At 37.1% G+C, this 26,659-nt stretch overlaps 1 protein-coding gene across 1 annotated transcript in view; it reads left to right on the forward strand.

Annotated features, from left to right (window-relative positions):
• Positions 1 to 26,659, forward strand: part of GDA (guanine deaminase) — an 88,466-nt gene that overhangs the window by 12,138 nt on the left and 49,669 nt on the right. The window contains exon 2 of the mRNA XM_044659477.1: positions 21,156 to 21,244. Within this exon, the coding sequence (XP_044515412.1) occupies positions 21,156 to 21,244 (89 nt within the window). The remainder of the gene's footprint in view (positions 1 to 21,155; positions 21,245 to 26,659) is intronic.

The raw sequence follows: 26,659 nt of genomic DNA on the forward strand, positions 1-26,659 counted from the left end.
ACCCTAAATATCACTTTCTTTTTGTTATTGTATATATAAAATGATATACAGTGTTTCTAATTTCTTTCTAACTCCTGTAGAAGGTGGTGCTTGAGTTACCTAGATGTGTTGAGCCCTATGATGCCAAACGTAGAGAAGGCCTGGGCTTCCAAGATGTCAGCTTCAGTTCTTGTACTACATGCAATTATTTCTTCTATCAGCTGCTCTCCCTCAGCTCTTGAGGTGAAAGTGTGTGGGAGGGATCCCAAGGTTGACTTTAGTCTGGACCAGAAGATTCTAAGATCCACCAGTTATTTACTCACCCAGGTGCCTGGACATAACTCTCTGTCATTTTAAACCCATGCCTTATGCTTCTGTGGTTTGGAATCAGCATCTGCTGAGTGGAAAATCATTTCCTTCTGTTCCTTCTCTACCTTAACTATACCTCTCCATAATCCATAGCTTCCTCTAATCCCATACATAGTGCCCTTTGGACTACTCTTCCCTATAGTTTTTTTTTCCTTTTATAACCAAAATTCTATATGTTTTTATTTGATAACTAGCCAAATCACAGAACACAAAGACCCTATGAAGAGTCTGTACATTTTAAAAATACTAAAGTGTTTTTTTTTTCTAAATGGGGAGCAGGGAAATTGAATTTTAATGCAGTACCATTCCAGCAAAAGGCTGAAATGGGGATCTGGGGTCATACCAATCAAACCATTTTTAACGAGTCAGTATAGGCATTTTACAAAGAAAAGTTCCCCAAATCATATAGTTAACTTAAAAAAAGTTACATGCACATTTTCCAGTCTTTTTGAATCTATTAGAAAAGTTTCTAGGAAAAATTACATATTCCCAAAGATGGCAGTGTCACAGCTCATGACTTTGAAAGGGAGATCCAACTCTAGGAAGCCATTTTATTTAGGAAACAGCCTTACTGAAAGACAAGATGGATGTGGAAGATAAGTGATTAAGATGTTAAGATTTTTAATTCACAGTCATGATTCGAAATCATGATCTCTGTTATAGCTTTGTTTAATGTAAAATCTAATGTAATATTTAATGTCCGTGGAGTGTTAAATCTATACACAAGCTTAACAATGTCTCTTAATTATTCCACTGATTTTTCTTTTTATAGAAAAATAAGTGAGCAGTATGTGATTTAAGGTCTTTTAAAAAAGCATTTCCCCATCTTTAGGTGGCACAGTGTGTTAGGCCTGGAGTCAGGAAGACTCATCTTCCTGAGTTCAAATCTGGCTTAAAATACTTATGTCTGTGGGGCAGCTGGGTAGCTCAGTGGAGTGAGAGTCAGGCCTAGAGACAGGAGGTCCTAGGTTCAAACCCGGCCTCAGCCACTTCCCAGCTGTGTGACCCTGGGCAAGTCACTTGACCCCCATTGCCCACCCTTACCAATCTTCCACCTATGAGACAATACACCGAAGTACAAGGGTTTAAAAAAAAAATACTTATGTCTGTGTGACATAACCCCTTGTTTGCCTTGGTTTCCTCATCTGTAAAATGGGCTGAAGAAGGAAATGACCAACCATTCTAGTATCTTTGCCAACAAAACTTAAAATGAGGTCATGAGGAGTTGGATGGGACTAAAAAACAACTGAACAACAGCAAAAGACATTTACACCTATCTAAACATGTGAAGGAAGTAAATGAGGTGGGACTCCCTCCTTCCTAAAGTTAAGTTTTTAGAGCTACTAAAAACTTGTACTTATAAAATAATTGTTAAAAATTATGCAAGATCCTGGGACTTCCTCATTTTTTAGCTTCTCTGTTTTTTGCATTGTTATTCTCTTGGTTAGTCACTTCTATTTCTTTTCCTTTTGCTCCTTTATTTCCTTGCATGAACTGGTTTATCTTTCTCGGCTGTTTTGGTTCAGTTTTTGTAGGAATTTGTTTACTTCACCCTCTTGCTGATCTCCTCTGTAGGACTCACTCTCCTCTTGAGAGAGGGTCTCCAATTGGAAGACTCTCTCCCAATAAAAACACCTGTGCCTGCCATTGTCTCAAGGGAGGAAGCTGATGCACATTTGGCAGCCAAGGTGAAGAGGAAAGTCAGTCCTGAAGATAGAAAAGTAAAGAAGACCTGGTCTAAAAGGCAGCTATAACAATCACATTTTCTTTTAAAAGATATTTTATTATCCCAATTACACACAACAAGTTTTCAACGTACATTTTCTGAGTTATAAGATCCAAATTGTCTCCCTCTTTCCCTTACCACTTCTCAAAGAAACCATCACATTTTCTAAAGTCAGATTCATCTTTTGATTTTTCCTCCTATCATTGCTTGTGGTGGTACCATTGCTTAGTCCTTTAAGTTTCATTCCATTGTTCCATATAGCCTGGCTTATATACTTTGTATGATCACCTGCTAGCCTCCTGTCCACTATCCCATCTTTTTCAAAGGAGCATACCTAGTTCACATTCTCTCCCTTAATTCTAGCTGCTGCCCTTTACAAGATCTTCAGTATTTACAATTGATGTCCCTCCCCTACACTAGTTCATTTAATCCCAATTCCCTTGACCTCTATCTTCATTCTGCCTCAGCCACCCACAGGGATGGTCAACTTCTTGATCTCATCATTACATATGACTTCCGTGATTCCATGATCTCTGAAGTTCATCTGGTTTGTATTGCTGCTCCACCTTATGAGAACCCAACCCTAAATTATTCCTACCAAATACCTTTTCTCTACTAATGCAGAAAAAAAGTCACAAAAAAATTTGCTTTCTAGACATTTGTGGCATTTAAGCTCAACAAGACCCTCATTGCTATATGGCAATCCTTTTACTTTCTCTTATTGAAAAAGAGAAAACTTACAGGGTTCATAACACATTTCTTCTAGTATTAGAAGAGCTGGCATGCACAAGAGATGCCTGGATGCAGAATGAAGAACATTGCTTAGATATAGAAAGTTCAATTTTGGCTTGATAAAAAGAAAAATTCCTTCAGGGAGTGAGAGCTCTCAAAAAATGGTATGGGCTTTCCTTGGAGGCAAGGAGTTCCTTATGAATGGAGGTCTTTAAAGGGGAAACTAGCCAACTATTTGTTGGCATATCATAGAGAACTGTTTATATTTGGACTAGATGACCTCTAAGGCCCTTTATAGTTGAGGTTCTATGGCTGATGGTTAATTTGGACAACAAATATTTGTGTGCTGTAAATTACATGCATTTTTATACTTTATACTTAATATTTTTATATACCCCCCTCCCACTTTTGGGTTTGGAGATATTAGGATAAGTTCTACAGAAATGCTAGACTTAGTCATTTGTTTTTCCTCACTTAAACATTAATTACAGAATCCTCTTTGAAATTAAAGTTAAAAGTAAGCTCGTGATTTGACATTTTCCTTGTGATTGAGCAAGATTCACTAGTATCTTTTGACATGGTTTTGTCCCTTCGTGAATTCACCTTTTCCATCTTCCTTGTAACTTCAGCCTATTGATGTGAAAAATATGACATTAAGTTGAATTTTTTTTGGGAGGGGGGCTGGACTTGCGATTTCATTGAGAAGGGGTATTCATGAGTGAAAGTCAGCACTTTTTATGTAAATTAAAGTTTCAGAGAATTTCCCAGAGCACTGAGAAATTAAGTGATTTTCCCAGGTTCATACAGCCTTAGTGTATCCAGCAGTGGAAGAACACAGGTCTTCCTGACGTCAAGGCTCACTACATCTATGATGGCTAATTATTACATCAAAGGGAAAAAAAATCCGTAAACATGATGATCCTCATTCAATCCAACAAAAATTCACTAGACATGCATTAGAGTGAAGTGTCTGTGCTAGAGACTGGGAGACATTCAAAAGGTGGGTGAGAGTGGGTACCCTCTTGGAGCTTAGGATAAATGAATAAAGCCAGCCAGAATACATAATAAAACTTGATAACTGTATCAGAGAAGGATAAAATAAAGTGATAAGCTTGAAAGGACATAGGAACTGACTGGTAAGGGGGATAGAGGAAGGCACAGAAGATGCGGTGTTTGAATTGGGCTTTAAAGAATGGGTTGATAGAGCAAGAGAAAGCCAGGAGACATAGGAAACAGCATGGCAAAAGTCAATGGAGCAGGGAAATGCAGGATTTGTTCAAAGGATACCAATTAGTCCTGTTTGTCTGGAGTTTGTGGACAGAATAATATGAGATAAAGCTAGAAAGATAGGATGGTACTGGTGTCGGGCAGCAGAGGGTTTCAAGTGTCAATCAGAGGAATCTGAACATTATTCAGTAAGATTCCTTGAAGATGTTTAAATGAAAAGGTCACATAACTATACCAACTTTGAATCTTTCCTACCTCCCAGAGCTAAGCAAACTTGGAGTCGAAGGTACATTTTGATGTTTCTTGCTTATATAAGGCTGATATTTGTTGATACTGTCAAGTCAAATCTGACTCTTCATGATCCCTTGGACCATACTGTCTACAGGGTTTTCTTGGCAAAGATATTGGAGTACCTTGCCATTTTCTTCTGCATTTGGATTAAAGCAGATTAAGTAATTTGCCCAGGGTAATGCAGCTACTAAATGTCTGAGGCTGGATTTGGAACTCATTTTCCTCATGCTCAGAACCACAGAGCTGTCTCCTGAGTACTGTTACCTTATCTGACTTCACAATAAATTTTACCCCACTATATTTCACAACAAATTTCTGTTTGGTATTTCAAGAACTTTGCGATGCCACTCCTACCTACCTTGCTAGACATGGTTCACCTTCCTCCACCTGATGCACTAAGTTCCAGCCAGCCTTGCCTCCTCCATGTTTCCCTAATTCAGCATTCCATCTTTTATCTCTGCCTTTGTACAAGCTCTGCCCAAATGCATTCCCAGGCTCATTTTGGCTTCCTAGAATCGTGTCTTCCTTCAAGTCTCAGCTTCCTATGAGAAACTTTTCCTGATACTCTCTAGTTGTTAGTACTCTCTCCCTCTTCAAATTAATTTGGACTTATAATTAATTTGGATTTAGGCACCTCAAAAGACATGTAAGCTAACCCCTCATTTTACAGGTGAGGAAATTGAGGTCTAGGGAGGATAACTGACTCAGGATTACACTGGTGGTAAGCAACATGTTGCATATGTCAGAATATAAGCTCCTCATGGGTAAGTAATATTTTTTACTTTTGTATTTGCATTGCCCACTTGTTCACACTATTTTGGACATGGTAGATACTTCAGTGCTTGTGCATTTGACTTGAATTGGATTATTGTTCTGTTTCCCTTTTTGATTTCTATGTCCTGGTTTATTTTTAATAGAATAAGTGTTCTAACTCTATCTTAGCACTACCCAGCTGCATTGTCCTTTATTTAGTGGTGAGAGTACATCATTAAGAGAGCTGAGAGCTTCCTTCTTTCATTTCTTCCTTTTTTTTGCCCTCACTTTTCAGTGTTTTATGTGTATGTGAGTCTTTAGTATGTCATTATTAATTGGTGATCTCTATCTGGTAAAAAAAAATGCCACATCCTTTGAACTGGCATATGTGATTCAATGGAGAAGGTTGACATTATCAGATTGACTTTATCCCTCATTCTTCTGTAGTTTGTGCTCTCTCCCTCTCCCCCTCTCCCTCTCCCTCTCCTTCTCTCCCTCTTTTCCTCTTCCTCTCCTTCTCTCCCTCTTCTTCTCTCCCTCCCTCCTTTTCTCTCTCTCACTCCTCCCCCTCTCTCTTTCTCTCTCACATATCTCATCTTATCTCACATCTCACCAAATTCTTCCTCTAACCTTCTGTTGTGTTTTGATGGTTCCTTAGTACACAAAGATTCTCAGCTGAGGCTGTTACATGTTATCTGCCCTACATATGATACTACCATTTATATATAAAATATAAAATATGATGTATATTTTACATTTATATACATTTATATAACATTTATAGAAATACACACATATACAGTATATACGTGTATACATTATATAAATATATGTGTATACATTATATAAATATGTGTATATATGGAGAGAGAGAGAGAGAGAGAGAGAGAGAGAGAGAGCGCGCGCGAGCGAGCAGGATTGTTTTGTCTTTGTATCTACAGTGCCTAGCATAGTACTTGTTACATAGTAGGCACTAAAAATATTCAAATGAATCAATAGTGAAAATGTCTTTATTAAGCACTTAATATATCCTAGATACTGTATTAAAAAAATCAAAATAGTCCTTGTCCTCAAGAAGTTTACATTAAAATGGAGGAAACAATACACAAATGGGAATGATGGATTGGGAAGGGCATTTTGGTCTGGGCAGTAACAGGGGTAGGGAGTGGATAATGAAGGATCAGCTCTCCTTTGGTGACCCTTCTTGGTGATAGAAACAACTTGCTTTAGAATTGTGTCATTGATGAACTTTGTGGAGAACTTTATTCCAGTCTGTCTATTAAGATTTTTGTGTGCATGCTGAACATTTAAAATTGTAAAGGCATACTCTTTTCATTCAGAGCCCTTGACATTGTTTTGAAGTATATAGCTTACCCTGACACTGTAGCTCTAGTTTGTTGCCTCATAGTGACATGGAAGTGACCTCGAGTTCCTGAAGGCTAGGTTGAAGGAACAGAATGTTTGCCATATTCTGCCAAGATGGAAACACCCTCAGCATGGGCCCTGTGACAAACTGTAATGATTAGTTTCAAGATAGCTCTTTAGCTGAGTCCAGAAATTGAGCAGAGTGATGAATTTTTTGGCCACAGCATCTCTTAAAGGTCAATGGACTAAGTTATAGAAGGATTTTAATCTCCTTCTATGGAGAGAGCACTCATAGATACAAAAAGATATTTACCACCTGAGCTTAAATGCAGGCAGATTTTTTTTAACTGTCCTTCAAAATTTTAGGTTTCTTAAAGCCTCCTCTTTAGCCAGGGTAAAACTGAATTTGATCAGTCTGGAAAATGAAAAAAGTATATAATGATATAATTACCTAGTGTGGGTTTTTTCAGGTCTAACGACAAACCCTTGGTAGAAGATAGCCCGATATTCAATCATTTGATTAGGTTCTACCACACACTTTCTAGAATACTGTCTTGATGGAATAAAAGAATTACAGAATATCAGAATTTCAAGCAAACAATCAGAATTATTAAGCACTTCTTATATACCAAGTACTATGCTACGTGTGTGAGATATAAAGAAGGCAGATACAATTTCTGTCCTCAGGCAGCAAGGTGGCCCAGTGAATAGAGTACCAGGTCTGGGATCAGAAGGACCTGGGTTCAAACCAAACCTCAGACACTACTTAGCTATGTGACCCATTTAACCCCATTTGCCTAGCTTTTGCCTTTCGGTCTTAGACTTACTAGGATAGAAGGTAAAGGTTATAAAGGAAAAAAATCCAACTGGGAGGTGGAAAAGAGAAGATGCAAACAACCATGTACAAATAAGATAAATAGATGTTAAATTGGAGATAATCTGGAAAGCATTTATCACAATTTCCAAGTTGGAGAGTTAAAGGTCATCCATAATCTAACCCACACCTGTACAAGAATCCTCTTTACACTTGAGCTAAAAACTGATCATCTAGCCTTTTCTAGAAGGGCTCCAGTGAGGAAGAACTCATTAACCCCTGACGGACCTCATCCCACTTTTGGTCAGTTCTCGTCAGGAAATTTTTCATCCGTTGACTTAATTCTGACCTCTGACCATATAGAATGAGCCATTGCCCCTTTCATGTACTTGAAGAGAGCTGCCGTGTTCCCCTTAAAATCTTCTCTTTTCATCCCTAATTTTTCAGTCAGTCCTTGGTCTTGAGACTCATTCCCCTTCTTGATTACCTGCCCCTGGATACTCCAGACTAGTTATATGGAATTTATTTAATGTTCATTCTGTCTCATTAAGAGCAGAAGTTTTATTAATAAACCCACTTTCTCCTTTAAGAAACAGAGCAGATAGGTCTTGCTTGCAGCCTTTATCCACCGTCTATAAAAATTAGTTTAACCCCTGACAGCTTTAGCTGATCTATAATATTAGGCTTTGAGTTGCCTATAACTGCTTGGCATTACCAATTGTCCATCAGTACCTAATATCAATGTATTATCAGCTTAATTATAGTTATAACAGTTTGGTTTTCAACATACCAGCTATTATTTAGTTATAACAAGACCTGTCGTGTGGAAGAGTGATAGATTTGTAGTCTTTGACCCAAGATAGCAGAATCAAGAGAAATGGGTAGAAAATATCAAGAAGCCAATTTAGTCTTGATTTCAGGGAAAAATATATTTCCTAATGATTGGAGTTGTCCCAAAGTGTAACAGGCCACCTAGAGAGGTAGTGGGTTCCCCTTCTTTGAAGAATTTTAATAAAGGCTGGATAACTATTTGAAAAGATTGGTTACAATGGAAATTCATTTGAGGTATAATTTGAATCAGATAACTACTTATATCTCTTCCAACTCTCTTATTCTGTGATTCTATCAAACTGTAGCACCCAGAACTGAATACAGTCCCGATGTGATCTCACTCAAAGTACCACCAGAAGTATTCAATAGGATTGATCTGGGTTATGACCAACAGAAAGAAGACCCTGGCAGACTGTCTCCTTACTGAAAGCATAGAATATAGGGTGTCCCAAAAATCTTACAATAATTTTAAGCTTCAATATATATGCTTAAAATTTCAATAAGACTTTGGGACACCTTACATAGAGGTCCAAGTCAAGTAAATTAAAATTTACCTGTAGGTCTTAACCTTAACCATTAGTTCCCCAAGCTAGTTGTCAGCACCATTGTCTCTCCTTCAGAGAGTTTGCCAGGATTCCCAGCAGGGAGAAGAGTAAGGAATTTAGCAGTGTCCACAGTTCTCCTTTACTTAGAGACATTCCTGGTAATATCTCCTCTGTTCCCTTGAGTTAATAAAGCTTTCCAGGAAATGACAAGTAGCTTTTTTTTCCCCCTCATAGAAAGGTTATGGGCACGTGATGTGTACAGTTCTTAGACTTTAGAAAAATTAAGTCCAAATTCCTTTGCACGTCACTCAGAACCTTCAGTTCCCTGGTCTTCATGTACTTTTATGACTGTCATAGAAAAAACGAACTACTCACAGCTCAAAGTTTATGGTGCAACTCAAGGTAGGAGCTTTATTTTATTTTTTTTTTTAATTCCTGACTGTCTGTCTTAGTAATAATTTTAAGACAGAAAGGCAAGGCAAATAGGGTTAGGGGAATTGCCTAGGGTCAAATAGCTAGGGAGAGCCTGAGGTCATATTTAGATCAAGATCCTCCTGACTCCAGGTCTGGTTTGGCAGCTACCACCCAGCTACCCCCCAGGTAGAAACTTTATTGAGATTATTATAAGTCATGGCATGGCTCAACACTCTCAGCCCTCAGTTTGTCATCCAGATGTAGTTCTTTTTTAAAAAAATAAAACCCCTACTTTCTGTTTTAAAATTGATAATAAATATTGATTCCAAGGCTTAGAAGAGCAGTAAGGGGCAGGCAGTTGAGGTTAAATGACTTGCTCAGGGTCACCTATCTAGGAAGTGTCAGAGGCCACATTTGAATCCACAACCTTCCATCTGCAGGCCTGGCTCTTTACATCCACTGAGCTGCCTCTAGATGTAGTTCTGAAATCACTTATCCATTCAGGTTTTAACCAAATGGATAGGTGTTTTTTTCTACTTGAGACCTCTTCCTCTGAAACATAAAATTCTAGAGCCCTTTTACCAGATGTTCGTAGTAATCCAAATATAAGGGTAAAAACATTATCATAGGTAGAAGGATTCTCCATAAATAGCCAGGTCCTTTAAGGAAAGCAGGGTACCACATTTTAAAGTTAAAAGGAACCTCAGAGGTTATATAGTATGATCTCACTCATTTCACAGAGGAAGAAACTGAATCCCAGAGAAAAGGGAAGCCATGTGAAAATGTTAAACTTTGAAATCTGTACCACCAGCACAATTGGGGTTAATTTGATAGAGTCCTAATTTTTTTTTATTTTAAATTTTTATTGGGCTAGACCTTCCCCCTTTCTCCTTCCCCCTTCCCCATTTTAGTTGTTAACTGGATTCATCTACATCTTTCTACATCTAAAGAACAGTTTCTAAAAATTTACAAATAAGTCCAGCCAAGCTGAATTTACCCCCATAAAGAACATTTTTTCAAAGTAACCAGTTGTTTGAATTAGAATTTTTTTTTATTTTTTGTTTTCTGAGCGAATTAAGATGTTAGATGCAGCCTATGTTTTGTTATAGGGAGGTGCAGTAATTTCTATCCTTTGATAAACAAATCCTTACCCTGCAACAGGAAGCTTTAATTAGGATTTACATTTCCCTTTTTGCTTTAGCTAAATTCAGTACTTGCCTCTGATAACAGCAGAAAGTGGTCCCTGGAATATAGGTGACAAAAGGGAAGAAAGCAGAAGAGGGTAAAAAGGAAGTAAGGAAAGTAAAGGCAACCTGATCTAATGTCAAACCCCAGGAGACATGTCTCCCTGCAGGGCAGCCTATTGACTTAGACAACCAAAAATTAACATTATCTGTGTTGTATATCATATTTTAATTTATTTTATTAGAACACGCCATAAGTGCATTTTAATTCAGTTCAGGTATCACTTGGGAATTTTGTCCCCACTGGGGAGTTTCTGGTCTAAAGGATGAAGCAATGGAGCACCAGAAGAATTCTGGGTTCAAATCCTAGCTCTGTCTCTTAGCTGTGTAAGCACAGGCTAGTAGTGACTGATCTTCATAAAAACCTGTGTTTCCTCATCTTTAGATTGGGTGTCCTAATAATTGCCCTGTCTTACAGAATGGTTGTAAGTACTTTACTCATAAAACCTTTAAACATTCTGTACATGGGAGCCATTACTAGCCCAAAAACCTGGTACCATCTACATCATTTGAATGAGTTTTTGTTCAATTTTTTTTTGTATCAGTTTGTTTTCAGAGACATTTTAGTTTCTTCTTGGAAGCAAATGGTTATACAATCTAAGAAAACAAAATTCTAATAATTTGATGGAATCTATGTACTGTCCTGTCTTTCTCAAAATAGGGAGCCATTGACCCAGTGGATACCATTCATGGTGCCTTTCAGACAGTTAAAAGACAATACAAACAATGGCATTTTCAAACACATAGATTAATGACTCTATTTTTGCTTATTGAGGAATGGCTTGGGGATAGAAGGGTATCTAGCATTGGCTGTAGGGGCAGCTAGGTGGCAAAGTGGACGGTGTTAGCCCAAAGTCAGAAATACTCATTTTTGTGCCTTACTTTGTTGTGTGACCTTGGGCAAGTCACTTAAATCTGTTTGTCCTTGTTCCTCATTTATTAAATGAATCAGAGGGGGAGATGGTAACCACTTCAGAATTTTTGCCTAGAAAACCCCAAATGGGATCATGAAGGATCAGACATGACTCACATGACTGAACCACAAAAACAACAACAGCACAAAATATAGACCATCTTTTCTATCTTTTTTTTTGTAAGTGCTTTATATAACCATATGAAAATGTTGAAGATCGGAAACTCAAGTAGTTGACTGCTTTTCAATAAATGTACTGAAATCTCTTAGAAAAATGCACTCAGGAATCTTTTAAATTGGAGACTACATAGAAGTGTGTAAATTCATACACAGTATGTGTTAAAATTTTGCTGACCCCAAGTTCGTTTCATAGTCTCAATACTTTCATTCCTAATTTCTCAGCTTCTCCAAACTTCTAGGATTTTGTCAGGTTAGTATTTATTAAAAGTTACATAAAAATTGTCTTGATGCCAAAAATGAATATTAGGAAGCTAGTAATAACAAAAACATAATTTACATACTACTTTACAAAGTGATTTCTCTATAACTCCTCTGTGATATAGACACCCCAAGAGCAGAGAGAGTAATTGACTTGCCTTTTTTTTTGTCTCAAAAAGAGCTCAAACTGAGGCCTCCTGACTCTTAAGACTTTTCCACTATACAAGGATGCCGCTCTGTATTTTAGTATATAACACAGATCCCAAAGCAAAATTTAAAGTTGTTTTAATGGATATTTCCATTTCTTTTCCTCCAAAATGACAGTAGTATAGGTCATAGTAGATATAGAACTGTCTGGAATTAAGAAGTGCAAGTTCTGACTTAATCACATCCTTGTGGTATAATAAGCAAGTAAGGTAGCCTTTCATTGCCTTGAGGCAGTTTTATAAAGGTTATAAGTTTCAAATGAGCTTCTGATTTGCGTAGGGGAAATTTTTTTTAAAAAAATTTCAGAAAATCCAATTGATTTCATGGTGCCGTAGACAGGCAAGCGGTGAAGTGAGTATGAAGTCAGGCAGCCAAGAACAAAAATGGATTGTTGTTGTAGGTATATTGACAGTCAGATATTGTATAAAGAATGCATAGTTGGACTGCCATTGCTCTGCCCAAAACTCTTCTAAAAATCCACCTTGCCTTGGTGAATAATCACTGTACAAGGAAAATTTATTCTAGCTGACAGAAGCTAAGCTTGCCACAATTTTCATATGAATAGGCATCTGTTCAGTAATTTTCTCTAGGTACTGACAGTTAAGTGGTAAGAAGGAGAAAATATAAGTGAAATGTCAGATTTACTTCCAGTAAAATGGACAAGAATTACAAGATGAGAAGACATCTAGGGTTTGTGTCTTGTGCCCGTGGAGGGGATTTACACCCCTACCTTTGTGAGCTTGTAGGGCTGTCAAAATATTCAAAACCAAATTGGAAAAATTTAATGTTTATAATAATAGCATTAGGTTTAGAAAATCTTCCAAAAGGGAACTAGGACTTTAGAAATGGAAGGACCATTTGAGATAATAATATCCACCACTAGCATTTACATAACACTTTAAGGTTTACAAGTATCTTATTTTTATCCTCACAACAATCCTATAAGGTAGGCATTATTATCATTTCCATTTTGCACTGAAGAAACTGAGGCAGACAGAGGCTAGGTGAATTAGCTACTGCTAACTTACAACTAGTAAGTGTCTGGGGTTGGATTTAACTGTCATCTTCCTGACTCTACACTCAGTTCTCTACTGCACCATCCAACTGCCCTTTAGCCTTGTTATTATACAGATGACAAATGGTTTGCAACAACAGTATTACCTCCACCGATACTGATCACAGCCCTCACCTTATGTTCAGTTCTTGGCCAAACTTTCCTGTAAATTCACCATTGAGAATAATATGGAAATATATTTTGCATAGTAATATATGTATAATCCAGACCGAATTGATTGTCAGCTCCGGGAGGGGGCACAGAATAAGGTAGGGAGAAAATACAGCTTGAGAAAACTTATGTGGAAATTTGTTATTAAAATAAAAAATCCAAATTAAAAAAATACTCCATTGAGAGCTAGCTTACTTTTGTTTTATTTTGTTTATGGGAGGGTTTGGCTGCCTTTTGGGAAGTAATAATAGTGTATGGCATATTTATAACACTTAAAGGTTTGCATAGTGTTTTTTTTTTACTAGATGCTATTTTATTTATTTTTGAACCATACTTCTGGGCTTGGGGTCAGAAAGACCTTCCTTTGAATTATGCCTCAAATACTTACTAGCTGTGTGACACTGGGCAATCACTCCTTTCATTCTCAGTGCACACTTCTGCAAAATGTAGATAATAACGACATCTACCTCACGGGGCTATTATGAAGAGAAAATGAAATGATGCATATGGCTGTTTTGCAAACCTTAAGGCTAGTATAGAAATGTTAGCTTTTATCATTGTATCCCATTCTAGCTTGGATGACCAAATAGGGGTTGTGTTCTACATTGGTGGGGAGATTATCCCTACCTACGAGAGATCACAGTCGTCTCCTTTTTCTAGTCATATGGAACCTCAGAGTTGTTTTTCTGTTTATTTCTGACAAGTGAGTCATGGTTAGTATGCAGCTTGCATAGAGCCACTGTGCCTCCATCCTTTGCCTTTTGAATGTTTTGAAATTTTCATTCTTCCAAGATTGTTGTGCTCAGTTGAACTGAATTGTGTTCCATTATTCAGCTCTTAAGCATCACTAGAAGGAAAATACCATTAAAACCATAAGCTTTTGCAGTGACATACATTTGGTGATCATTGAAAATACCGTGCTATGTGCTGCATTTCTGTGGCACCGCAGCAAAGCTCTTTAGGGTTTCCCAGACCTTGGTAGTGAACATGGAGAGACATTCTCTCTAGATCTTACTGTTTTTTCTGTATTTGAAAAGGTTTTGAGTGGCTCCATTTGGTTGGAGCATACCTAAGTTCTCTAGAACACTCATCTAAAGTGGGAGACCCTAAATGTTTTACATGATTGCTTACCATCTCTGAGGAGGAGGAAGGGAGGGAGGGAGGGAGAGAATTCAACAATGAAAATTATTTTTAAAACATTGGAAACTGATTTAACATGTAATTGGGGGAAAATAAAATTAAATTAAAAACATAAAATATTTAAAAAAATAAAGTGGGAGACCCTCTTTTAGAAAGTGGGTAAAGGAGACCAGCTTATTTTATATGAACTGACCACACACTGTGTTGTCATGGAAGGATAATTGGATTTGGACATTTGAACCCAAGCTCTGCTACTTACCGTGTATGAGGGTGACTTTGGGCAAATCACCTCTCTGAACCTCAGTTTCCTTATCCCTAAAATGAGAAGGTTTGACTAGGTGGCATTCCAGCTTTAAATCTATGATTCTGGGTAACCTCATAGAACTGTTTTACTCTCTTCTGTAAGTGCCAGAAGTGATGGGTAACTCAATAGAATTCAACCCAAGTAGACAATATGTTCATCCTATAAGCTTAATGCCATAGCTATTTTAGACTTACCATAAGAACACAGAGCCGAGTGAAAAGTGAAGGAGAATTATGTCACTCAGAACATAACATATTTATATATTCAGTTTTTTAAAAAATACTCTTCTGGAAAGAAGGATAGAATTCCTGTTAATTTGGTTTATCTCAAAGAATGCTTAAGACGGTGTCCATATAGAATACTCTACACACGTAGGCATGTACACTTTGTGTGTGTATTTCTGTACACACTCGTATATATGTACTAGTGGATTCTACATTCAGTTGTCTACTAAAATCCTTTTCTGATGCCTCCTCCTTGCACCAAGGTGACCCATACGCTGGTCTGAAAAGCTGCCCCGGCTCTCTTGGGTCCTCCCACACTTGGAAGATTTCGAGAACTGATGTGTTGGGGTGCGTGCCTGTTTTCTGGGGTCCGTTCTAGCCAGGCACAGAGAGCTTCATCCTCAGAAGGTCGAGGACAACAATTGATTTAAGTCTGTCTTCATAAGGTCTTAGATCTAGAGCTGGCAGGGTCCTCAAGAAATCTCTAGTCTAACTCCCTCTTTTTACAGATGAGGAAACTGAGGCCTAGGGAGGTTATGCATAAAAGAATTTTAAATTGTAGTGGTGGAAATAATGTGTTCTTAAAAGAGTAAAGGTTCTATGTGTGTGTGAGGGTTAGAAGACTGGATCTGTGATGACATCAGTGAGGAAACTCCTTCCACCAACTTCCATGCTACTTGTAGTCTTAGAGAATAACTTATCAACACTGAGAGCTTAGGTTGCTAATATATACCAGAAGTGGGACTTGGAGTCTGTAAATTCATACATGATGTAATTTAAAAATATTTAAATGATGTAACTATTTGGATCCTTTTTTTTAAATTTAGTTTTTATTTTTATTTTATTCCAATAATAAATTTACACATAAGTTTTCCAAAGTTACATGATTCATGTTGTCATATTGGAACCTATTATGGTATATGATGTACAAATAAATGATCATATTCCAACTTCTCCACACTGCAAAGGATGCATTATACACACACACACGTACTATATATGCTGATGTAGATATTTTGTGTGGAAATACTTGTTGAATGAATGAAATGGGCTGTTAGAGACAGACTTCATAAATTCAACCTGGGAAAGATTACCTCACTGTTGTTTATTTATGAAACTCTTCTAGACTACAGAAACAAGGCCTTGGTTTAGTTTGGCAAATGCACAGGCTCAGGACTGAAAGTCTGCCTTTGTTGTCTCACACAACTTCTTGAATACAGTCAAGAAAGACCCAAAATAGGCTCTGTGAGCACACCCTTGAATTAGATTCTGCCAAACATTTGATTTCTGGGGGTAAATTGAGAATGACTTTGTAATTAATGTGGCAGAGAGAAATTGAAATGAAGATGCCCTCAATTTTATCATGAAAGATACAAAGAAATGAAGTGTGTGTGTGTGTGTGTGTGCATGTGCACACGTGCGTTTGCAATGCATCCTCTAGGTCTAAGAAACAAAAGACTTTTCTTCTAAACAGCGAGATAAAATAGCTCTATGTAATTTTGAGATGGCAGACAGCTTCGCAGTGCCTGAGAATAATCAAAAGAGCCATGTTAAAAATCATTCATTCATATATCATATGCCATGGTACAAATGGACAGTGAATTGGACCCAGATTTAAATTGGAGGAAGAGAGTGGGATGGATTGCCTTTCTGAAACTGTGAAGCTCCCTTAATGATTCCCAGTTTATACAAGAAACAAAGACATCCTTTTAGTGCAAATACTCTACCCAAGTTGTTGTATGACTAAGAGAGGTAGAAAATTAGTCTCTAAAGAACTAAAAATAAATACCACATAAAGGAGGAATGGTGGAAGTGAAGAGGCAGAAACTTAGGAGGAGGAGGAAGAGTGAACTTCAAAGAATTCGAAGGTATGCATTATCGGGGAAATTTATGATAAGAAGGTAGCTTATAACAAAATAACCTTGTGGGGAAGATGAGGGATGTGGTGGCTAGAATCGAGTGCTGGACCTAGAGTCAGGAAGCTTAGAGTTTAAATTCTGCATCAGATTCTAGCTTCGGAACCCTGGGCAAATCATTTAACCTCAGTCTGCCTCAGTGTCCTCATCTGTAAAATGAAGATTATCATAAAAGCCCCTACCTCCAAGGGCTGCAAGGAGAAAAGAGACAGTATGTAGAAGATGCTTTGCAAAACTTAAAAGGTTATATAAATGTGAACTGAAATTACTACTAATAAAGATGATATAAGATTTGATATATAACAGATATTTCTAGCAAGCCATTATGGAAATAACAAAGAACTTGAAACAAAGTATAATTGGTTGGTAGAATCGCTGAATAAAAAGTGGTATGTGGCTGTATTTGAATAGTATTTTGTAAGAAATGATAAATAAAATAAATTTACAGAAACACGAGACTACTTATTTATATGAACTGATAGAGAAAGATGTAAGAAGAGCCAAGAAAACAACATACACAGTGACTACAGCAATGAATATAAAAATAATGCTGCATTGTCATTAAATGATGATTAATTCTAATGACCCATCTTGGTCCTGGAGAACTGATGAAATTCACCCTTCTAAATAGAGGGGTAGAAAACTACAATGAATGTGAAATGTCACCTATGTGACAAATATTGAATGTCAGATTCAGTATATTCTGTTTCAAGGTCAGCTGATTTTGTTGAACTATTTTCCTTTGTTACAGGTGAGGGTTCAGAATGGAGTGTGATGTGTTAAGGGGAAGTAAAAAGCAACATTTAAAACAATTGTAATGTAAAATTAAAAATGAGCTACATCCAGAAATGCCTAGTAACTTCATCTATATAGCAACACACACACACACACACACACACACACACACACACACACACACACACACACACACACACACACAGTCATTATTAACCAAATTGAATTTTCCAAGGAATGAAAAGATGATTCAATACTAGGAATACAAATTGCTTTTTTTTTTTTTGGTTCAAACCTGTGGTTTCATTAGTATAAGAAGCTGCAGGTAAGGAAGTACCCTTTGTCAATGCAGATTAATAACTGTTCTGCAAACTAGGGCTTTAGAAAATTTCCTGTAGACATTCAGAAGTTAGATCACACACTATATGTCAGAGACTGAGTTTTATGCCAGACCAAGGCTGACTATAAAACTGCCACAATCATATAAATAGTTAACCATATGCTATATTAGTAGATGCAAAAAAAAAAAAAAAGAAAGAAAAACCACCCCAAAGCCCTTGCTACACTATGACACCATTTTATACTAAAATCATTAAAAAGTATAAAGATTTCCTTAACACAAGTAATTGCACTTTTTGGATTCCAAGAGAGGCTCTATGTTATATGTAGTGGATGTAAGAAGGGGTGTGATGAGGAGAATTTACATGGAGGAATGTTAGAACCTTTGTCACTAACAAATACCCAGGCTCACATCTTTGGAGTCAGCCTTCACTCTTCCCTCTTTGTCCTCTATATTCACTCATCTGTCATATCTTATCAGTTTTACTTCCCTCTCTCTTTCTCTCCTCTCAGAGTACAATAATGAGACCCTCAACACTGTCACCTGGACTACTGCAATAGTCTCTGTCTTCTGTCTTCTCCAATTCATTTTCCACACAGCTCCCAAATAAAAATTAATGACAGTCCCAAACACAGCTGGGACTGTGCAGCTCCCTTGCCGGAGAAACTTCTGTGGCTCTCCTTTCTCTCTTGGATAAGACACAAATTTCTCTGCCTAGAATTTAAAGCCCTGCATAGTTTAACTCCAACCTGTTTGTTCAGATTGTTTATATGCGTTTATATCCTTTCCACACACTCTGGGGTCTATCCAAAGTGGTCTCTTCAGTTTATTTCCCACCATCGCACAGGAACCTTCTTCTGTACCTTCTCACAGGCTGTCCCCACAGTGTTGGGAACATTTTCCTTTCCCACTTCTGCTTCTCCAAAACCTAGCCCTCTTCAAGGCTCAGTTCAAGTGCTCCCTGCTCCAAGAGCTTTCCCCGATTCCCCTATTTTTTTTAGTGTTATCTCTAATAATTACATTGTATTTTTAAAATAAGGGCAACTAGATGGTGCAGTGTATAGAATGCTGAGCCTGGAGTCAGGAAGACCTGAGTTCAAATTCAAACTGACACTAGCTATGTGACTCTGGGCAAGTCACTTAATCCTGTTTGTCCCCATTTTCTCATCTGTAAAATGATTTGGAGAAGGGAATGGCAACCACTGCAGCGTCTTTGCAAAGAAAACCCCAAATGGGGTCGGGGTCAGACATAACTGAAATGACTGAACAATAACAAAATGTAAAATGTATACAAAGTTGCATTTACTTGTCTGTGCACACATTGTTCCACCCTTGTTGAACAAAAGCTTCTCGAGAGCAGGAATGACCATTTTTGTTCTTGTATTCTCCATACCTGGCACAGCGCCTCTAACATAGTATTCACTTATGCTTATCCATTTACTGGATTGAATGACTCCAAATGGATTGGATGAGTGATTTCCAGGGTTCTTTTGAGCTCTAAATCTATTTTCAGCTTTGTCTTCAATCATTTAGTAGGAGCTGGTGCACCATGGCATTTCTCAGTCTGGTCTCACCTTCTTGGACTCCTCCAGCAGCTTTGTTGGGATGGATTCAGCAGTGGAACTATTTCAGAATGGTTTGAGGATGGCTATCTTCTGTTTCATAGCAACAAGCTAGTTGCCCAAATCTTCCATCTGGTGTTTCAAGGCTGAATCTTCCAGAGATCCCGTTCATGAGCTGACAACCATTACTCATGCATTTTTGGCTTGAGGATCTCTGACATTTTCCTTATTGCTCATCCCCAGTAGCCTTAACTTCAGGTTTCAGAGCACAAAGATGGGTTTGACTAAAAGAATACCTCCACTGACTTAAAGACATCCTTCCTGTGTCTCTAGCTGGGAAGGAACAGTATCTTCAAGGGTTGGCTTGTAGTGATGGCAAAAAGAAGGATCCACCGGGAAAAAAAATAGCAAAAAAGCAACTGAACAGAGAAACAATGGCAGGTTTCCTGAACAGTGCTTTGTAAAGGTGTACTTTGATCCCCATACTCTGATTCTCTCTTCTCCTTATACCTAGGACATTCAGTGCCTTTGCTCCAGCCTTCTCCCAAGCCTAGAATGTGTGACTCCCTCACATGATTCTTATCTTTATTATCCTTATCATTAACCTTATCTTTCTTTGAGAAACACTGGAGGCACCATCTTTTCTCCAAAGGCTTCCCTGTCCCACTTCCCTCTCCCCCCAACTGCCTCCCCCTACTTCCTTGTTATTAACTCCTCTTTGTATATATATATTTTTTAATTTTAATTAATATTTTAATTTAAATTAATAAAATTATTTAACTAATATTTTAATTTAAATTAATAAAATTATTTAACTAATTTTAATTTAAATTAATAAAATTATTTTAATTAATATTTTAATTTAATTAATATTTTAATTTAGATTAATAAAATTATTTTAATTTTAATTTTCTAATTAATTATAATGAATAATATCTATCTTTATTTTTCTCCACCATGAGAATATAGGCTCTTGTTAGCAAGTAGCCATTACTTTATTTTTTGTTCTTATATCCATTGCACCACCTATGTATATATGTACCTATTAACTTGATATTTTTGGTGTATATTTATATTTACTTGCTTTCATTAGAAAGTAAGTTCATTGTGAGTAGAGATCTTTTCTTCTTTCCTCTTCCTCTTCCCCTTCCCTTCTCTCCCTAATAGCATAGTGCCTGATACACAAAACACTACTGATTGATTGATTCCTCCCAGAACCTACATTTAAGGCAAGTGGCCAGGCCAGCCCTGTCTCATTTCTCTCTTGGCTGAATCTAGGACTGTGTCTCCTGCAAGGGGTGATTGGGGTACTTTTGCCCCGCCTGTTCATTCCTCCCCTTCCTGCTTTTCATCTTCCTTTTATATGCTATCTTTCCCTATAGGATGCAAACTCCTTTGGGAGAGGGACTGTTTCTCTTTCTACCTGTATTTGTATTCCCAGAACTTAATACAGTGCTTGATATCCAGTAGGTGAAAAATAAATACTTGTTGGGGTGTTTTAACATTTTAATTTGTATTTTGAGATTGAAATATAAACATGTCATGATTATTGCTCCATTTTTACCTTGAGAACATAAGGATTTATAAAGCATCAGAGAAATTGAATTCAGAAAATAGTTATATTGATTTTAAACCAAATAACACTAAACAAATATAAAATTCTGAGACCAATAGAATTATATTTTAAAAAATAAATACTTATTGACTGAAATTTTTCTTATGAAAAAAAGTCTGCTGTGTTTGCCCAACAGTCACTAGCTTATTAATTTAGTTCCACTGAACTGAATTCTCATTTCAAAGATATATTCAATATATATATGATTTCATTAACTTCATGATTTTCTTTTTTTCTTTCTTAAAGATAGTGTTTTTGGAACAAGCTTCCCAACAAGAAAAACTGGCTGCACAATGGGGCTTCACACCAATTGAAGTGAGAGAACTCAGTATCCAGTAAGTTCTTCTTTTACCTAGAATAATTAAACCTGCAGAGCTCAAATTTTTCAGGTACAAGAAAACATTGTTGGTTTTTTAAATTAGATTTAGTTGTATTCTCTTTGTAGATTTCCCATTCTCTCTCCCTTCTTCCCTCCTTTCCTTCCAATGGCTTTACAGGTCTTTTTTTTTTTTTTTTTAAACTCTTACCTTTCATCTTGGAGTCAATACTGTGTATTGGCTCCAAGGCAGAAGAGTGGTAAGTGACTTGCCCAGGGTCACACAGCTGGGAAGTGTCTGAGGCCAGATTTGAACCTAGGACTTCCCGTCTCTAGGCATGGCTCTCAATCCACTGAGCTACCCAGCTGCCCTCCTTACAGGTCTTAAATCTATTCCAAAGCTCTTTACGGAGGATTCACTCTGCTTCTTAAGGTTTAGATCTGAGCCTATTTCTCATATTTCTATCAGGATACAGGGAAGATTGGAAAGAAGAATATAGTCCTTATGGGGAGAGGAGAGGGAATGAGAGTCTTTCATCTAGGAAAGCTAAGACAAGGAATGGAAAAGTTGATGAGAAACCTTCAGAGTAATGATATTATTTTTTCTGGATTTGTGCCCTCTTCCTTCAGATCCTTTCCTGAACTGTCAAAGACAGAGGCACAAGAGAACTTTAATATATGGATGATTTGGATTTTGTCATTGATGGTTGCATACAAGTTGTCTGAAAAGTCTTAGTACAAATGTGAATGTTAAACTGCACTAAAACTTTTGGACTTGTTATACTTCCCCTCACTCCATCCCTGAACCCAAATATTCTAGTGATTTTAAAAGAGATTACTTAGTTTTCAAAGGTGCTTACCTGTCAAGAAGGAACTCAAAGATTGAGGAAATCATTTTGGTTTAGAATCAACATAAAAATGGTTTGTAAACAGTACTTTTTGGATATGATACCATCAATTCGAGTTGGAACATAGGAAACCCTCCCTTGGAACACAGAGCCAGCCCTTTTTGTGAAGAGGGCAGAAGATAGTATGGAATTAAATGATGAAAATATTTGAGAATTAGTGGTCTACACATGAAATACTAAGACTTTTTCGTGAATAATACTGAACATTACTTTATTGATCATGTTTTAATAGTCATGATTTTTTTTTTGTTTTCAAAAGTGTTTTTTTATGATTGGCCCACAATCTCCCTGAATGAACAAATTGATCTGTTTTTATAGGAAGAGGAAAATAAAATCCAATAACTATTCCATTTTTCTAAAGAAGTATGTTTTTAAAGGCAATGTAAATTATGCCCATCATTTTCTTCCCAGAAATTATTTTTAATATGTCATGGAATAATTACTCTTAGGGACATAACTTACCAAAGTCTAGAAGAAAAGATGATAGTCTTTTAAAAACCAAGGTAGACTCTCTGCCACCTCTCAGTACCACTTGGCTAGGACTTGAAAGAAATTTGGCAGTGGATTTAAAGCAATTTATTTTTCTTTTCTAATAGGGAGTCAGGGATAATAATGATAATAGCTAAGATTTAAATAGTGCTTTAAGGTTGGAAAAAGTATACATTTTTATACATACATAAATATATACACATATATATGTCATGGTTGATCCTTGATTTTTGAAGAGGACCAATGACATCACAGAGTAATGTTTTGATTCATGTGTAATTCAATGTAGATATATATAAATATATCATATAATTATCTCCTTTGATTCTCACAACAACCTTGTGAGGTGGGTGCTATTATTATACTCATTTTATAGATGAGGAAATAGAGGTTGAATGGCTTACTCAGGGTCACATAACTAGTAAGTATATGAGACATGATTTGAATTCAAGTCTTCACAACCCCAAGTCTAGCACTCTATAATCCACCATGTTTTGATCAACTTATTTTCTCCTAGCCCAGTTGATGAAGTTAATAGAAATTAAGGGACTGGTAACAGAGCCAGAGAAGTACTAAAGCCTTTAAAAGGAGAACAAAGAGGAGTCTCGAGATTACTGTTTTTTTTACAAGGTGTGAAAAAAGTTCTTTGATCAAGCAATAGCATTAGAGGGAGACTAAGCATTCATCCTGGTGGCTATGCTATTGGTAGCTGTTTAAAAAGCAAGATATATTCTGGAGGGAGTAGTCACTGGAGAAGAGAGCCCTGAGGAATGGACCATGAGCTTGAGGAGAAGGCCATTTTTGGTCATCAGGACTTGAGCTCTAGAGAAGAGTAGCCACAGGGACCCAGCTGAGCATCCTACCCAGAGGAGTTGCTCTGTCCAGTGGGAGCAGCATAAGGATGCAGTGCAGTAGTAGTAGTAGTAGTAGTAATAAAATTGTCCTATTTGTATTTCCTTACCAACTCCATTTTTTCTTCTGTATTTTAATCTTTTATTGTTTTTTTGCATCTCTATTATCATCCACCAATTCACTCCTTCCTTTTCAAATAGAAGCCTCAAACTTCTGACAAAGCATGCAATCCAGCTCCAGAGGAAAAAAACTGTCAGAGTCGGAATGCAGATCAAAGCATGCGATTTTTCACTGAAGTTTATTTGGGTATATAGTTAGAGGTTTTGGTTTTATATGATTATACTCTTCCAAAAATGAAAAATATGGAAATGTGTTTTATATGATAATACATGAATAACCTTGACCAATTGCTTCCCAACTTCAAGAGAAGGGGAAGATAATTTGGATCATATGATTTCAGAAAACTTAGGTGGAAATTTATTACCTATAACAGGTAAAAAATATTATATCTTTATTAAAACACACACACACACACACACACACACACGCACACAAACCAAATAGAAGCCTCACCTTGTAACAACAAATCAACATATTGGCCTTGTCTAAATACACACATCTGTCTGAGTGTGTGTACATAAATGTAATTAATATAAATCTCTTCTTTTGTATCATTAGAAGGAGATAGTGTTATATGGTACAGAGATGTTAAACTCCTGATCTGCAGCATACAGCCCTCAAAACTATTGACTATGGCCAGAAATAGTTTAAATTGTAATTGGGAAATATTTAAGAAAAATATTAAAATACAATAGAACATAAATCATGTTAATTTGGGGTTTTCTAAATCAATATGTGAAGATTCATTTCTATTTGCATTTGACACCACTGGTCTGTTGGACAGAAAACTGGCCTGAACACTAGAAAGACCTGTTTAAGTCTTGCTTCTGGCACATACTCGCTCTGTGACCCATGCCAAATCATTTAACCTCTTTAGTGCTAAGACTAAAGTTGGTAGAAGGAGTTTGCTGAACTAGGAGTTCCCTGTTTTCAGTGAAATCAATGTTCCAGTCTTGGTCCCTACTCTTCACTTTTGCCAAGAAGCATAGGCATTTCAATATATAAAGAACAAAATAGTGTTTGTTATAAAATCATGAATTTCTCTGTTTTTTCATCAGTTTAACAAGGTGGTAACAAAGTTGCCCTATTTGTATATTTCTTTCCAAATTCCTTTTTTTTTCCTTCTGAATTTTCTTCAAAAACAGTCTTCTCAAGCCAAGATTGGTCACTGCTTTGATTAGATTTCAAGTCTTCCCAGTTGTTCTCCTTTTCATTGTTGTAGTCATTGTATAAATTATATTCTTGGTTCTGTTCTTTTTGCTTTTCATCAGTTCATATGTCTTCCCAAAATGCTCAGAATTTTTTACATTTGCATTTCTTAGTTTCTAATAATTCTTTTACATTCACACACCATAATTTGTGGAATCATTCCCCAATTGATAAATGCCTGTTTCTTTCCTACCACACACACAAAAAAAATGCCACTATAAATATTTTTGCACATATGGGTACTTTTTCTCTTGAAATTAAAAAAATATTTTTACATGTGAATGCAGTTTTTAATAATTGTTTTCTGACACTTTGCATTCCATATTCTCTCTTCTCCCTCATCTCTTCCCCATCACCAAGATGGCAAGTAATATATATATATATATATATATATATGTTGTACGTGTGTAATCATACAAAACACATTTCCATGTTCATTGTGTTGTGAAAGAAGACATATATTACTTACACTAGAAAAAAGTTCACTAAGTAAAAAATGGTATGCTTCAATCTGCATTCAAACATCATCAATTCCTTTTATAGATGGATCCTCTTGGAACTTTTTAGAGCATTTGCCTTGAACTCTACTCCTGGTTTCTCCAGTTCTGACAAGTGAGGTTTTGCCTTATCTTGTTGAGGTACAAGGCTTAAGACTACTTCTTGGGGGACATTTGGGTGGCTCAGTGGATAGAGAATCAGATGTGGAGATGAGAGGTCCTGGGTTCAAATGTAGCCTCAGACACTTTCTAGTTGTGTGACTGAGCAAGTTGCTTATCCTGCTTTGCCCTTCTGTTTTAGAGTTGCTACTAAGCTAGAAGATAAGGGTTTTAAAAAAAAAAGTCAAGTTCTGATTTCCCTTTTTGACTGCCCTTTTGTTTCCCTGGTATGGCAGTGGCCTGGAGATCTCCAGTGCTCTGAATAAACCCTGAAAGGTCTACCTAGGCTAGAAAGGTCTCGGCCTGGACATCCACAATGCGTCTATCAGTGGAGACCTCACCTGTGGCTTGCTCCAGGGGGAGGATAAATTTTTCATCCATGGGAAATCTCTACTAAGGTGCTGAGACTACACCTTGTCTGGGAAGGTAGCTGCCATTCTGAGAAAGACAAGTAGGCTGGAAAGGAGTAGTGTTGGTGAGCAGAAAAACCTCACAAGCTCACACTTGTGTTGCTATGGGAAATATTATGAGGAGGAGCAAGTTGGAGGAAAGTTGGAGCCACAGAGGTGTGTGTGCTGACTGGAATTTGGAGAAGGGAGAGCCTGTGGGTCTTTATGTTCCTCTCTCTGAATCCATTTTGAAAGTTCTCAGTGGAGCAGAAAGTGGTGACTTTTTGAGGCTTTTAAATATTGGGGAGAGTGTAAAAGCAATTCAAATGTCTGTGATTTTCTTGGATCCTAAGGCTATAGATTTAGTCCTGGGAGGGACCTAAGAGGTTTTCTAGTCCAACCTTTTCTTATTAGAGATGAGGAAATTGAAGCCTGGAGAGAGATTGAGACTTAAGGTGAGGGGTAGAGCTAGAATTTGAACCCAGGTCCTGTGACACCATGTTGGGTGCTCTTTTCATTGCCTCTCCTCCCTGGAAGTTAAGAATTTTGTGAAAGGTTGAACTCTTTGAAGGAAATACATAAACAAAAAGCTGTGTTTACATCCAAAACATAGAGCAAAGCGCTGAGTTAAATTTTTATCTGAGTAGCCAGGTGATGAGGTGAATAAAGTGCCAGGCCTCAAGGCACTTACTAGCTGTGTGACCCTGGGCAAGTCACTTAGCCTTGTTTGCCTCAGTTATCTCATTTCTCAAATGAGCTGGAGAAGGAAACAGCAAACTATTCCTGTATCTTTAACAAGAAAACCCCAAAT

Source organism: Gracilinanus agilis, chromosome 1 (genome assembly GCF_016433145.1).
Source record: "Gracilinanus agilis isolate LMUSP501 chromosome 1, AgileGrace, whole genome shotgun sequence".
NCBI classification, from domain to species: domain Eukaryota; kingdom Metazoa; phylum Chordata; class Mammalia; order Didelphimorphia; family Didelphidae; genus Gracilinanus; species Gracilinanus agilis.